Source organism: Kogia breviceps, chromosome 10, assembly GCF_026419965.1.
Source record: "Kogia breviceps isolate mKogBre1 chromosome 10, mKogBre1 haplotype 1, whole genome shotgun sequence".
Lineage (NCBI taxonomy): Eukaryota > Metazoa > Chordata > Mammalia > Artiodactyla > Physeteridae > Kogia > Kogia breviceps.
Window position 1 is genome coordinate 44,372,625 of NC_081319.1, and position 15,129 is coordinate 44,387,753.

Genomic DNA, 15,129 nt, shown 5'->3' on the forward strand with positions numbered 1-15,129 from the left:
AATGAGGGAAGGCTGCTGGATTTCTGAGAGTCTACAGGATGGGCCAGGAGAGCTATTTGGCTACAAACATGAATTATCCTTCAGGAAAAGGGAAGAATGATCCTGAAGACAAATCAGAGGTCTGCAGGGGTGCCACTGTCACCATGACCTGGGGGATGGGGCTGTCCCTCCTCAATTACCAAGGGTGGGCTAAGCTGCTGTGACTATACCCAGGGCCAAGGGGGTGGGACAGCCACCCTGGTGGGCTCAGAGGACAGAGCATGGAGTCCAAGAGGATTATCCTTGAGCCTTAAACAAACAAAACAAAACAGAAACAGACTCATAAATACAGAGAACAAACTGGTGGTTGCTGGAGAAGAGGGGGTCGGGGGAACAGATGAAATAGGTGAAGGGAAGAAGAGGTACAAACATCCAATTATAAAATAAATTAGTCACGGGGATGTAAAGTACACACAGGGATAAAAATTATTAAAAAATAAACAAATCAGAGATTATGTATGGATAAAAGTACACATAGAGAACATGGTTAATAATATGGTAACAACTTTGTATGGTGACGATGGTAACTGGACTCATTGTGGTGATTATTTCATAATGTGTAAAAATATCGAATCACTACGGGGTACACCTGAAACTAATACAGTATTGTATGTCAAGTATAATTTAATTTTTAAAAATCTAATGGAATTTGCCCTGCTTTCAGACTTGCTTGAGACCTACGACTTCTTTCTCCTTTCCAATTTCTCCCAGCTAGAATGGAATGCCTATCCCATGCCTGCCTCACTGTTCTACTTTGGTAACTGGTAACTTGTCTGGTTTCACAGGTTCACAATGGGAAACGAATTTTGCCTCAGGATGAAGCATACCTCAAGTCTCACCTGTACCTAATTTAGATAATAATGAGATGAGAATTTGGACTTTGAGTTGATGCTGCAATAGGTTGGGGCTGTGGTGGCTTTTGGGATGGGGTGAATGTAATTTACATGTAAGAAGGACAAGATATCTGGGGGAGCAAAGGGTGAAGTGTTACAGGTTGAGTTGTGCCCTCTGCCAAATTCATACGTTGGAGTCCTAACGCCAGTAACTCAGATTGTGACTGTGTTTGGAAGATAGGACATTTAAAGAGGCAATTAAGTTGAAATGAGGGTGTTAGGGTGGACCCTAATCCAATATAATTGGTGTCCTTATAAGAAGGAAAAATTCAGACATAGATGTGCACAGAGGGAAGACCATGTGAAGACACATGGAGAAGATGGCCATCTATAAGCCACAGAGAGAGGCTTCAGGAGAAGTCAACTCTGCTGACATCTTGATCTCAGACTTCTAGCCTTCAAGACTGTGAGAAAATACATTTATGTTATTTAAGCCACCTAGTCTGTGGTGCTCTGTTACAGCAGCCCTAGCCGATTAATACACCTACATATATGCCAATACCACTCTGCCTCGATTATTGTAGCTTTATAATAAAGACATTCAGTATTGAGTAGAGGTTGTAAGGGTGGTCATTCTTGCCTTTCTCCTGATCTTAGGGGGAAACAGTCTTTCATCATTGAATATGATGTTAATTGTAGGTTTTTGTTTTTATTTTTTAATGCCTTTTATATGATTGAGGAAGTATCTTCTAGTCTTAGTTTTCAGAGGGTTTCTATCATGAATGGGCATGGAGGTTTGTCAAATGCTTTTTCTGCATCTATTGAAATGACTGGATGATTTTTCCCTTTTATTCTGTTAATGTGGCAGATTACTCTGATTGATTTTTGAATGCTGAAACAACGTTGCATTGCTTAGATAAAACTCACTTGGTCATGTTATATAATAATGCTTTTGAAATCTTGCTGCATTGGTTCCACTAATATTTTGTTGAGAACGTTTACATTTATGTTTGTGCTGCCCTTCAGTTCTGGGCAGTTTTTTGGAATTATGTATTTGATTCATCCCTAGGTGCAGCCATTCATTAAAAATGAATAAAAAAAAACAGTTTTCCATAATTTCTAGGTATGCACTGCTGGGAGGTGTGTCTTTGAAATATCATCTTTTCTAGTTCTGAGAAAATGTCTAAAAAGATTATTTTACTATATATATATATATTTTTTTTTATTTTTTGCAGAGGAGAGTTTATTGATTTCTAGTTTATGTTTCATAGTCATGTGATAAAAACTTCAAGGGATATAGTATATATAGGATTTTTCTTTACATTTTTATTTATTTATTTGGCCTGACCATGCGGTTTGCGGGATCTTAGTTCCTAGACCAGGGATTGAACCCGGGCCCCCAGCAGTGAAAGCCCGGAATCTTAACCACTGGACCACCAGGGAATTCCCCTATGATATTTTTTTAAGTATGATTTATTTTATCTTACAATTATGTGTGGTATTTAAAATTTGAAACTTCAAACCATAGAACTTTAGAAGTTTTAGATATTGTCTTTTGGTGTTTTGTGGAAATCCACACAGGTCTCATGTATGCTTCATTCTATTGAAAAGAATAATTTATCTTTTTTTTTCTAATTTAAGAGTTGGGATAAATGACACCGTTGATGACCAGTTACCTTCTCTTTTTCTCCGCAGTCTTGCTGAAGTTGTCTGTAAATGTTTGCTGAGTATGGGAGCAGAGCAGGATACTATCTTATGTAAACACTGTGTCTAATTTTGTTTAATAACAATATTGGTTGATTTTATCCATGGAGGACTTTTATCTTGCCCTCAATTCGTGGTCTCTCCTTTGATTTCTCAGGTCTCGTTCCATTGTCTGTGTTTCGTGTTAAATCATGGGGAGGAAGCTGGACCTGTCTGGTCTGACCGATGATGAAACAGAGCATGTTCTCCAGGTGGTTCAGCGAGACTTCAATCTCCGAAAAAAAGAGGAAGAGCGGCTCAGGTGAGATGCTTCTATTTCCCACCTGGGTACGGTGAACCATATGTGGACAAGTGAAACAGGCTTCCTGAGTGTTCCTTGCTGTCAGCCCTACGCTCAAAGTCTTTATGTCATGTAAACACACAGAAGAAGAATGTCCTTCCCTTTGTAGTCAGGCTGGCCAGCTTCAACACTGGGCATCACAATGTCAGCTCAGAAATGTGACTGTTCACACTCACAGTCAAGTTTGTGTTCAGCTGCTCACCCTGTAAATTATTAGCTCTAGAATGGATGGAGTTTGTGCTGACGGTGGCTGTGTCGAGCTTGCTCCTGGCTTTAATTTTCTTGTCGGCAGGTACTACTGAAGAATAACCAAGGTGTTATGTAAATGGGAGAATTAGATTCATAGCTGTACAATCTTCTGTTAGAGTTCTCAGCTACCATGGTGCAAGAAGAGAGCTCTGAAGACCTGGTACAAGGAAAGTGACCACCAGGCTGGGATGGGGTTACCTGCCTCAGCATCACCCTCCTCGTTTTATAGAGGGAAAAGCTGAGACCCAGAGATGGGGGCCTTGTGACTCCTCTGCAGTTGGTATTTCCTCATGGGATGTTCTTGGAAGTACTGTTGCTGCCTAAATTTGGAAGAAGTCAGAGTGATGGAAATGTGGTCATGTGTTGGGGTTTGTGTGTTAGAACCTGATGGCAAGTCATCATGAGCTCCCCTCCTCCAGAAACCTGTTTTCCCTTGGGATTCCACAGGTCTGTCATGGCACTGTCCCCTTCCTTAGCCACTGAGCTCAAAACCTCAGTCTTTATAATTCCTCCCCTGACTTGGTCCCCACACAGGGCAGGGCCAGGCCCTGTTATTTCTGCCTCCTCAGCATCTCTCCCAGCCCTATCCCAGTCCAGCTTTCATGACTTTTCATCCCAGTCGTTGCAGTAACCTCCTCTATGATGCTCCTGCCTCCCGTCCTCCAGGGTGATGCCCCATTTCACCTGTAACCATGCCCTTTCCCACTCTGCTTAAAATTAACATGGGTTGTTTTCCTTTGCCCTTGGAGTTTCTCAGACTTTCTGTTTCTGTAGAATATTTACCTCCCTTACTTGTAAGTACTCTAGTGTAATTTACTTTATTTCCACCATGTTTTTTTCCCATATCGTATATATTTAATATGTGCTTATTAGATGGAAGACAAGAAATCTGTTAATTAAGTAGTTATTTGATTTAAAAACCATGTGCCACAAAAAAAGATATATAGATCAATGAAACAGAATAGAGAGCCCAGAAATAAACCCACACACCTACGGTCAATTAATCTTCAACAAAGGAGTCAAGAATGTACAATGGGAAAAAGACAGTCTCTTCTTCCCAGTAAGTGGTGCTGGGAAAGTTGGACAGCCTCATGTAAATCAATGAAGTAAGAATACACCCTCTCACCATGCACAAAAATAAACTCATAATGGCTTAAAGACTTAAACATAAGACATGATACCATAAAACTCCTAGAAGAGATCATAGGCAAAACATTCTCTGACATAAATCATACCAATGTTTTCTTAGGTCAGTCTCCCAAGGCAATAGAAATAAAAACAAAAATAAATAAATGGGACCTACTCAAACTTATAAGCTTTTGCACAGCAAAGGAAAACTTAAACAAAATGAAAAGACAACCTACAGAATAGGAGAAAATATTTGCAAATGATGCAACTGGGCTTCCCTGGTGGCGCAGTGGTTGAGAGTCCACCTGCCGATGCAGGGGACACGGGTTCGTGCCCCAGTCCAGGAAGATCCCACATGCCGTGGAGCGGCTGGGCCCGTGAGCCATGGCCGCTGAGCCTGCGCATCTGGAGCCTGCGCTCCACAACGGGAGAGGCCACAACTGCGAGAGGCCCACATACTGCAAAAAAAAAAAAAAAGAAAAAAAAAAGAAAGAAAATGATGCGACTGACAAGGGCTTAATTTCCAAAATATACAAACATCTCATACAACTCAACAACAAAAACAAACAACCCACTTGTAAAATGGGCAGAAGTCCTAAATAGACAGTTCTTCAAAGAAGAAATACAAATGGCTAATAGGCACATGAAAAGATGCTCAACATTGCTAATTATTAGAGAAATGCAAATCAGAACCTCACACGGGTCAGAATGGCCATCATTAAAAAGTCTACAAATAATGAATGCTGGAGAGGGTGTGGAGAAATGTGAACCCTCCTACACTGTTGGTGGGAATATAAGTTGGTACAGCCACTATGGAAAACAGTAGGGAGGTTCCTCAGAAAACTAAAAATACAATTACCATATGATCCAGCAATCCCACTCCTGGGCATATATCCAGACAAAACTCGAATCCAAAAAGATACATGCATGCTTACGTTCGTAGTAGCACTATTCACAATAGCCAAGACATGGAAACAACCTAAAGATCCATTGACAGATAAATGGATAAAGAAGATGTGGAATGGAATACTACTCAGCCATAAAAAAGAATGAAATAATGCCATTTGCAGCAACATGGATGCAACTAGAGATTATCATACTAAGTGAAGTAAGTCAGAAAGACAAATACCATAAGATATCACTTACATGTGGAATCTAAAATATGACACAAATGAACCTATCGGGCTTCCACGGTGGCGCAGTGGTTGAGAGTCCGCCTGCCGATGCAGGGGACACGGGTTCGTGCCCTGGTCTGGGAAGATCCCACATGCCGCGGAGCGGCTGGGCCCGTGAGCCATGGCCGCTGAGCCTGCGCGTCGGGAGCCTGTGCTCAGCAACGGGACGAAGCCACAACAGTGAGAGGCCCGCATACCGCAAAAATTTTAAAAAAATAAAAAATAAAATAAAAAAACAAATGAACCTATCTATGAAATAGAAAGACTCACAGACATACAGAACAGATTTGTGGTTGCCAAGGGGGAGGGGCCTGGGGGGAGGGATGGAGTGGGAGGTTGGAGTTAGCAGATGTAAGCTTTAATATATAGAATGGATAAACAACAGGGTCATACTGTATAGCACAGAGAACTATATTCAATATCTTATGATAAACCATAATGGAGGGGCTTCCCTGGTGGCACAGTGGTTAAGAATCCAGCTGCCAATGCAGGGACACAGGTTCAAGCCCTGGTCCGGAAAGATCCCACATGCCACAGAGCAACTAAGCCCGTGCACCACAACTACTGAGCCTGAACTCTAGAGCCCATGAGCCACAACTACTGAGCCTACACGCCACAATTACTGAAACCCACGCGCCTAGACCCTGTGCTCCACAACAAGAGAAGCCACCGCAATGAGAAGCCCACACACCTCAACGAAGAGTAGCCCCTGCTCACTGCAACTAGAGAAAGCCCACGTGCCACAACAAAGACCTAATGCAGCCAAAAATAAATAAATAAAAAGTAAATAAGATTTTAAAAAAACATATGGAAAAGAACATTTTAAAAAAGAATGTATATATGTGTATAACTGAATCACTTTGCTGTACAGCAGAAATTAACATGACACTATAAATCAACTGCACTTTAATTTAAAAAAAATCCACGTGCCAGGCACTGTTCTGGCTGTTGGATACATAACAGTGAGCAAAATAAGTCTTTGTCCCATGGAGTTTATATTCTAGAGCTGTGCTACCCATACTATAGTGACCGACGTGTGGCTTTTGTGCACTTGTAATGGGGTGAGTCTGAATTGAGATGCACTGTAAGTGTAATATACACACCAGATCTCAAAAATTTAGTACCAAAACATGTAAGATATCTCATTAATAATTTTTATATTGATTACATTTTGAAGTGCCAATGTTTTAGATATACAAGCTTAATGAAAAGACATTAAAATTAATTTTTCCTGTTTCTTTTTACTTTTTTCGTATGGCTACTAGAAAATTTAAAATTAGACATGACTCACAATATATTTCTATTGGCTAGTGCTGCCCTAGAGGGAGGAGAAAGAGAGGAAGTAAATGAATACAAACAAATTTATATGTATTAGGTAGTGGTGAGAGCCATGAAGAAGAATAAAGCAGGGAAGGGGGACAGAGATTGGCCAGGGATGGGCAGGGTGCTCTCTTTTGCACGGGCTGGTTGGGGAAGACTTCTCTGGTGAGACTTGAGCAGAGACTTGCTGGAGGTGAGGGAGGGAGCTGGGCTGCTCTTTGGGGTAATATCAAGCAAGGTGGAGGGAACAACAAATGTCAAGTTCTGATTCAGGGATGCGCCTTTATGTTTCCAGAGGAGCTGGGAGGGAGGGAGCCAGGCGGAGTGTAGTAGTAGAACAAAGTCCAAGCAATATCCTAAGCCCAAACCACGTGTAGTAAATCCAAATTCAAAACCACTTCAATTGTCAAACCTTTCTTTGCCTCTTGGCGTTGCTTGGATTTAGGAGACATGAAGGAGTCTTTGAAGCTATGTTACACAAAGTATTTCTGAATTCTTTAATATTTGCTTCAATGAGCATAAGACGCAGAATGGAAGATTTTTATTTTAAGGTTTCAAAATGAATTGTGTTTCTTTTCTCCCGGCCAGCTGTTCCTCATTTAACTAGTTTCTCTGGTTAGGTTTTGTGAGGGTAGGTCTTGGGTGTAGAGGTTACACAGTGTTTCTAATGATCTGTTCTTCAGTGTTGACATAAAATGTAGTAAATAGTGGTGAAAATGTGAATTAAGTGTCCTCAGAACATATGATGGTAAGGGAAACAGAGAGAGTGGGGCTGAAGCATTCAGCACAATTAGGAAATAAATTCATGGAAAGATAACTAGAAGTTATAAAAGCTGTGAACTGGCACTGCCCTGGGTGCTCTGCACAGTTCATATTATTGATTCGTCATAGGAGTCCCCGTAAGGAGGATCCCCATTTACATGAAGGCACCCAAACACAGAGAGGTTACAAAGCTTTCTCAGAATCACACAGTTAATTGGGTAGAGCCAGGATTCTGTTTCCCACAGCCTCTGAATTATACAGACTGGATTAAGCCTTTTCAAAACTGCTCTTCTGTGCAGGTAGACGAGCCCTGTCCCCCACTCCCCACCTCACCCCCTAACGAGCACAGTCACACCACAACTGGGTATATCAGCTCCTGTGTATATGCATAGTCATAGGTCTTTCTATATAAAGAGACTCTGTGGACCCCATTTCACTAAGATTATGTTAATTCCCAGCACTGGGGATGTGGGGTATTGAACATTTAATCCCATTAAAGGCTATACGCATAGTAGGATTATTTGGGGGGAAGACAGAGGATCGGGTGGGCCTGAGAATAGTGGACATGCCGCAGCAGAAAGAGGAGAGGGTACTAATGTACAAACAAGTTCAACAGAGTGAGTGTTGATTGCATTTTCCAGGACACACCATAGTATTAAAATTATAGATGGAGCACGTTGGAGAACAAAAGACATGTTGACCCCTGCTCCGACCTCCAGGGGATGGGGGTCTAGACGAATCAGGTAAATGTGTAGAAAATACACACTATACTTGATTAATTTTATTCTTTGTTTTTCTTTTTTATCAGATGCTTTCATGCAAACATTAAAAAGCAAATTGGTAAAGACCTTACAATGAAAAGCACCAGTCTTCTGCTCCATGTTTGATTTTGTCCTTAGTTCTGTAGTCCTCCTAGCATTACCTCCATAAATCTAAAAAAAATGCTTATGTTGCTATTTCTCAATGTATCAATTTTAGATAGTCTTTCATTTCTCTGTTCTGAATGGTGGGGATTTTGCTCACTTACTTAGACTACTTTTACCTTTTATTTCTTGATGGTTATATTATTTGTGGTTTGGTTTTCTATTGGTCATCTTTCAAACAAACGGTATACAGAAACCTCTGGGTCTCATTCCATCCACATTCACCATCCTTTCTTGTTTCTGGCAGCACATGTATTCATATGGCTAGTATGCACCTGGCATCCCTACCTTCCATCAACCACCCCTTCCACTTTCCTTATCTCACATCTGTCCCTGCTGTACCTTTACTCTTACATATTCAAGGGCTGTTCTGCAAACATAAATTTGAGTCTTTCTTGTTTTGTTCAGAGGTTGACACTAATGTTGAAAATCAATAGGCAGCCCTTAAGTTATTATGATTGAAAATAGTGTTTGCTGCTCTCTTTTCCAGAACTTCATTGAAATCTGCAGATGGTCCCCTCCTTTTCTTTTCAGTTTTATGAATTAATTACATTATTTCTTCACTGTCATTTTAAAGGACTCTTGGGAAGGAGTGGAGGACACTAAGTGTTTATTTAGTCTGCCATCTGGAACCTATTGGCCACAGTAACTTACTTGCTGGTCAGGGCCATGGAGGAGGTTGGGGGAGGTAGAGACATGAAGGGTACTCCTTGTGTGCAGAGTGTACCCAAAGCATGCTCTGGGGTCACACAGAAGTGGATATAAGTCCTTGTACCACTGCTTAACACATCATTAGATGGAGGGAGCCTGACCCCTAAGACATGAGATAGAGGGGAGTTTCTGATGACCAGCAGGGGACTTTGTGTCTGAATGAAATAAACTTTTGTTGGGATAAATCACTGAGGCATCAGGGTTTATTTGTTATAGCAGCATAGCCTAGTATTACATTGACTGATACAGTTTCTGGGGCCATCTGGCCCCTCGTGTAGTAGAAGACACCTGTGGAAATATCTCCAGACTTACAGTAGAATCATAATTTATACCCTGTGATTTTATATTGTCATGCTCATTTGCAAACTGGTTTTTAAAATGAGTGTTAATTGCATGGTACTCTGGTGTTCAGATTGAGATGTTTATGCGATAGCCACAGCCTTAAAGTTTCTCATTTAAAATGTGCTGGCCAGAAGCTAGTTAGCATCTGGGTAACTTCCAAAGATTTGCTGGTACTCTAATGGACTTAGTCTGTTGGGGAGCAGTGGTTAGATTTGATGAAATGGTTTCCCATAACTGCGACAGGCCATTAATTGTCAGGGTTTGCTGAACTGAGAGTGTGCTTCTGCCTGCCAAGGACTGTGGGGCCGAGGTGAGGCCAGGCCAGGGGAAGGAAGGGAGGGGAGGACAGAGAACATGAGTGGCAGGGCACTTCCCATCTACTCTTTCTCTGAGAGGCTCAGTGGCTGTAGCCCAGCAGCTGCAGTGTGTAAATTCCTCCTCCTTGGGCCTGCGTTAAGAGGGGGATTAATGCACTTGGAGACCTGTTTCTGTTACTCACTTGCTGACATGGCCTGTGCTCTCTCTGCCACCTCAGTGACAGGATGTGAAGGCAATCGTCCATCCCCCAAGAGTCGGGTCTAAGTGAGAAAATAACTAAGAGCTGCCAGGGGGTGTGGAAGGACCACTGCAGGAAAGCAGAGCCTCTCCCAAACTAGAAGTGCTTTGTGTTTCTAGTCTGTTATACAGAAACTCCTTTGAGGTTTAATCATGATTTTACAAAATAAGAAGAACACAGTGCTTTTAATGAAATGAGTTAGTGATCTTCATTCAAAATTCATTTTAAACAAATTAAAATTTTATTATGAGAACTTAATTTTTCAAGCAGTTTCTTTTTCAAAAAGTAAAATGTCTTTGTTCTCAAGGTCCCTAGTTTGGACAATTAAATTGATCGAATTAATTAACAAACACTCCTGGTCATATACTTCTTTGAAGCTGGAAGTCAGATTGCCTCATCTTTACTCAGTTGGAATGCCCTGTGGTTTATGAAATAAGTATGCCTTCACAGAGTGCATCTGCCCTGCATCTCCTCACTGGCCCCTTGTAGCTCCTGAGAGGCCACAATAACACTGTGGCACTAACCTGTCCAAGTGATGCATCTGCTCTCTCAGAGAGAGGATGCTGCAAGGCAGGAGTTCCTTCCCCTGCACCGCTAGATCAGGTTGGCTGGCCAGTCACCCGGCAGGGCTCTGAAATAACAGAGCCCAAAGCAGGTGCACTGTGTGGTGGAGTGGCAAGTGGGACACAGCTCTGTCTGAGAGTCACTTTGTGATGGGGGAAGGCCCAGCAACTAGGAGACACCAGGAATGGCCCTGGAGACTTGTGTAGGGCAGGTGTGAGGACCTCAGAAGCAGGATGTGTGTACCATAGAGCGTATCAATCTCAAAGCTAGAGCGGACCTCACAGATTTTTAAAAATCACCTTTTAACTTATTAGTTTTTTTTTTTTTTTTTTTTTTTTTTTTTTTTGCGGTACGTGGGCCTCTCACTGTTGTGGCCTCTCCCGTCGCGGAGCACAGGCTCTGGATGCGCAGGCTCAGCGGCCATGGCTCACGGGCCCAGCCGCTCCACGGCACGTGGGATCTTCCCAGACCGGGGCACGAACCCGCGTCCCCTGCATCGGCAGGTGGACTCTCAATCACTGTGCCACCAGGGAAGCCCTGGTATTTTTAATAATGAAAAGGTCACATATATTACATCAAAGCTATTGGATATCCATTCATTTGCTTCACAATCTTATATTGAATGTCAGGAGCCTCCTGGGGAAACATGAGGGGGATGAAAGAGTGGGGGAGGGTGAGAGGGGTTCACAAAGTTAATCAGTGCCTAACTCTTGAGAAAAAGTCCAGAAGGTGAGCTAAGTCTGATATGAATAATTAGGATGCTATAGAGAGTGAGAAATAAAAGCATTATGGCAGACCCATGGGAATACTTTCATCTTGGAGATGGCAGGTAGGAAAAAGGAAAGACTTCCTGAAGGAGAGGTGCATTTATTTGATCCCTGAAGGTAGATAGGATTCTTTAAGTGGATTGAAACAAAGGTCTGTGTACTAGGGAGCATCCTGAGCGAAGTGATATGGATAGAAAAGAGGGCCTGTTTTCTCAACCCCAATCAGGAGCTGTGGTGGGGCAGTGGAGGAAGTGACTGCTTTGACAACAGTCCTTTTTGCACTATTGCCCATCGTGTGGAAGAGTGGTGTTCCGGGAATAGCAACCCCTCCCATGACCAGCCACCATGAGAAAAGAGCTCTTCTTTCCAAAATGGGGAAAGTGAGGCTCTAAAAAGAAGTTTAAAACTGGCCCAGGTTGTACATAGTGAAAGGTAGAAGCAAACATAGGCAGTGTTACACCAGAGCTAGGACATCACACTGCCTTGGTCCTGAAAACAAGGGGACCCAGGTGTCATGGGATAGAATGGGTGAAATTAGGGCCATCTTAGAAAATCTGGTACCTGTGCTTGCTTAAACTTGGGGTAACATTCCAAGGGATGGGAAAGTAGTAGGGTGTAAGTCAGGATATGGGGAAGGGTAACTGGGACATTACAGTAGTCATTAGCCACACGTGGCACTGAGCACTTCAAATATGGCTTATCCAAATGGAGATGTAGTCTAAATTACTCTGGATTTCAGAGCTCTAGTGTGAAAAAGAATGTAAAGTATCTCATTAATAATTTTATATTGAAAACACATTGAAATGTATCTAAAATTACATTTTAAGTAAAATGTATAATTAAAATTAATTTCACCTGTTTCTTTTTTACTTTTTAAAACTGTGCCTACTAGAAGACTTTATATCTATTGCTCACATTATATTTTCATTGGCCAGCACTGGTTTGGAATGCTAGGTTAAGCAATTTGGAATTTATGGGATCAGAAAGTAAGCTTTCTTCCCCAATTTTGTTTACGGCTAGTCCTTTCCTTTGAGGTTTGTAGATATCTGAAAGATCCAGCGAATGTCTTAGCTACCTAACTGTGCATTGGCCTTTGCTATCAACAACTGTTATGTCTGCCATGTGAAGGTGATCTCAGAATAATAGCCTGGTATTGGCTTTCCTGTACAGTTTAAAAGGAAAGCACACTGGGATCGTGCCATATTCACCATAGAGAGCTTGCCGTCTCGGAATGGAATAAACCCTTTGATGTTTCTTTGAAATTAATGGTTGACCAAGTTTATGTCATGATTTTTGAAATAAGAAAGTGGCCTTAGGATGTCCTCATATTCATAATTTGTATAATGTCTCTGGTACCATAAAACTGTAAGTTGAGGGCTTCCCTGGTGGCGCAGTGGTTGAGGGTCCGCCTGCCGATGCAGGGGACACGGGTTCGAGCCCTGGTCTGGGAAGATCCCACATGCCGTGGAGCAACTGGGCCAGTGAGCCACAACTACTGAGCCTGCGCGTCTGGAGCCTGTGCTCCGCAACAGGAGAGGCCGAGATAATGAGAGGCCCGCGCGCCGCGATGAAGACTGGCCCCTGCTCGCCAAAAATAAATAAATAAATTTATTTAAAAAAAAAAAACCAACAACTGTAAGTTATCACATATTCGCCTGTGGGGATCTGCTTTTAAGAATGGCCAAGAGAGTTTGATGCTGCAAATGGACTTATAATGTAGAAAAAGAATCATACTGATGCTCTTATTTACTTTTTAATTTGTAACCCTTCAAAGATGTATGGTTACTAATTTGTAGATTCTGGATACCTTCTCCCCATAATCCCATATTCTTTAATAACAATACTCTAGATTGGTTTTGTGGCTGTAAGTTCCTGATCTTATTTGCTTTTCCACTCCCAGTGTCAAAGGCTCAATTCTGCTGGGCTCTGATAAAGCTTTTGTGGTACTAATTCTTGGCTGGACTTTCATTCCTCAGACCTCTGGCTCCAGAAAGCATTTTTTTGGCATTTGGTGCACACAGAATTCAGGACTTGAAAGAGAATAAGGAGGAAGGTTTCTGCAGCTATTGTGAAAGCAGCTTTCTTCAACCACAGTAATTCAGGCACGTCCACAAGCATTTAGCCAGAAATGGTCTGAAACGCAGAGTTGGTGAACACAGGTGGACGTTGTGGAAATCAGAGTTTTACCTTCACCCTGTGCTGTGCTAGTGGAATGACAATTTCCTTGTCCCCATGACCTTCTTCAGTTCCTGGAAATAGGCCCCTGCCTTCACCTCCTTACTCAGCTCCTGAAGAAAACAGGCCCATCTCGAACCTTCCTGTACTGTTGGTAGAAATGTAAGTTGGTGCAGCTACTATGTAAAACAGTATGGAGGTTCCTCAGAAAACTAAAAATAGAATTACCATATGACCCAGAAATCCCACTCCTGGGCATGTATCCAGACAAATCTATAATATGGAAAGATACATGCACCTCTATGTTCATAGCAGTACTATTTACAATAGCCAAGACATGGGAACAACCTAAATGTTCATCGACAGATGAATGGATAAAGGAGATGTGATACATATATACAATGGAATACTACTCAGCCATAAAAAAGAACGAAATAATGCCATTTGCAGCAACATGGATGGACCTAGAGATTATCATACTAAATGAAGTCAGAAAAAGAAAGAAAAATACCATACGATATCACTTATATGTGTAATCGAAAATATGACACAAATGAACCTATCTACAGAACAGAAGCAGACTCTCAGACCAGAGAATAGACTTGTGGTTGCCAAGGGAGAGGGGGTTAGGGGGAGGGATGGAGTGGGAGGTTGGGGTTAGCAGATGTAAGCTATTATATATAGAATGGATAAACAACAGGGTCCTACTGTATAGCACAGAAAGCCATGTTCAATGTCCTATTAAAACAGGAGGGAAGGGGGCAGGGCACAACCTTTGAAAGAATGACATAGCCCAAGGACATGACATAAACTGATTAGAACCAAATGGGTCCAAGATGGCGGACAAGTTGATTTCCTCTAGACCTTGAGCCTCAGTATATGCTCACTGTAACACATCAGCAAGCTAAATGACACAGCTACAGGCACCATGACTGTTCCAAGGCCACCATAAGGATCAAAAAGTAGGCGGTGGAACAATTCCTGGGAATCCCCACCCCTTCCCGAAATAGCTGAATACTCCTCCCGCTCATTAGTCTATGAAATTACCCACCTCTATAAAAACTGACAACTCCATACCCTGGTGCTTTTCTCACCTTCTGAGATGGCCCACACTCTGTCTGTGGAGTGTGTTCCTCTCTAAATAAATCCACTTCTTACCTATCACTTTGTCTCTCACTGAATTCTTTCCGTGATGAGACATCAAGAACCTGAGCTTCATTAAGTCCTGAAACCAGGTGTGTGATCTCAGTTGGAAGACTGTGGGTTTTGGCCCGGTTTGAGTCCCAGCCACGTGGGTTCAAGTCCCAATCTGTGTTTAGGCCTGGTTCGAGTTCTGGCTGCATGTGTTCAAGTCCCAATCTGAGGTGCACAGTTTCACTGTGATAAACAATAATGGAAAAGAATATTAAAAAAGAATGTGTGTGTATGCATAATTGAATCACTTTGCTGTACAACACTGTATATCAACTATACTTCAATTAAAAAAATGTCAGTGAGATAAATGCTGGAGAGGGTGTGGAGAAAAGGAAACACTCTTGCAC

The 15,129-nt window shown here is 42.1% G+C and overlaps 1 protein-coding gene across 6 annotated transcripts in view; it reads left to right on the top strand.

Annotated features, from left to right (window-relative positions):
• MYRIP (myosin VIIA and Rab interacting protein) overlaps nucleotides 1-15,129 on the top strand; it is a 213,889-nt gene that overhangs the window by 34,156 nt on the left and 164,604 nt on the right. For all 6 annotated transcript variants that reach the window (XR_010842607.1, XM_067044556.1, XM_059075853.2 and 3 more), the window contains one exon: nucleotides 2,734-2,877. Coding sequence is in view for 5 of the 6 variants with exons in the window: in XM_067044556.1 (XP_066900657.1) it covers nucleotides 2,768-2,877 (110 nt within the window). In the remaining variant the exon portion in view is untranslated. The remainder of the gene's footprint in view (nucleotides 1-2,733; nucleotides 2,878-15,129) is intronic.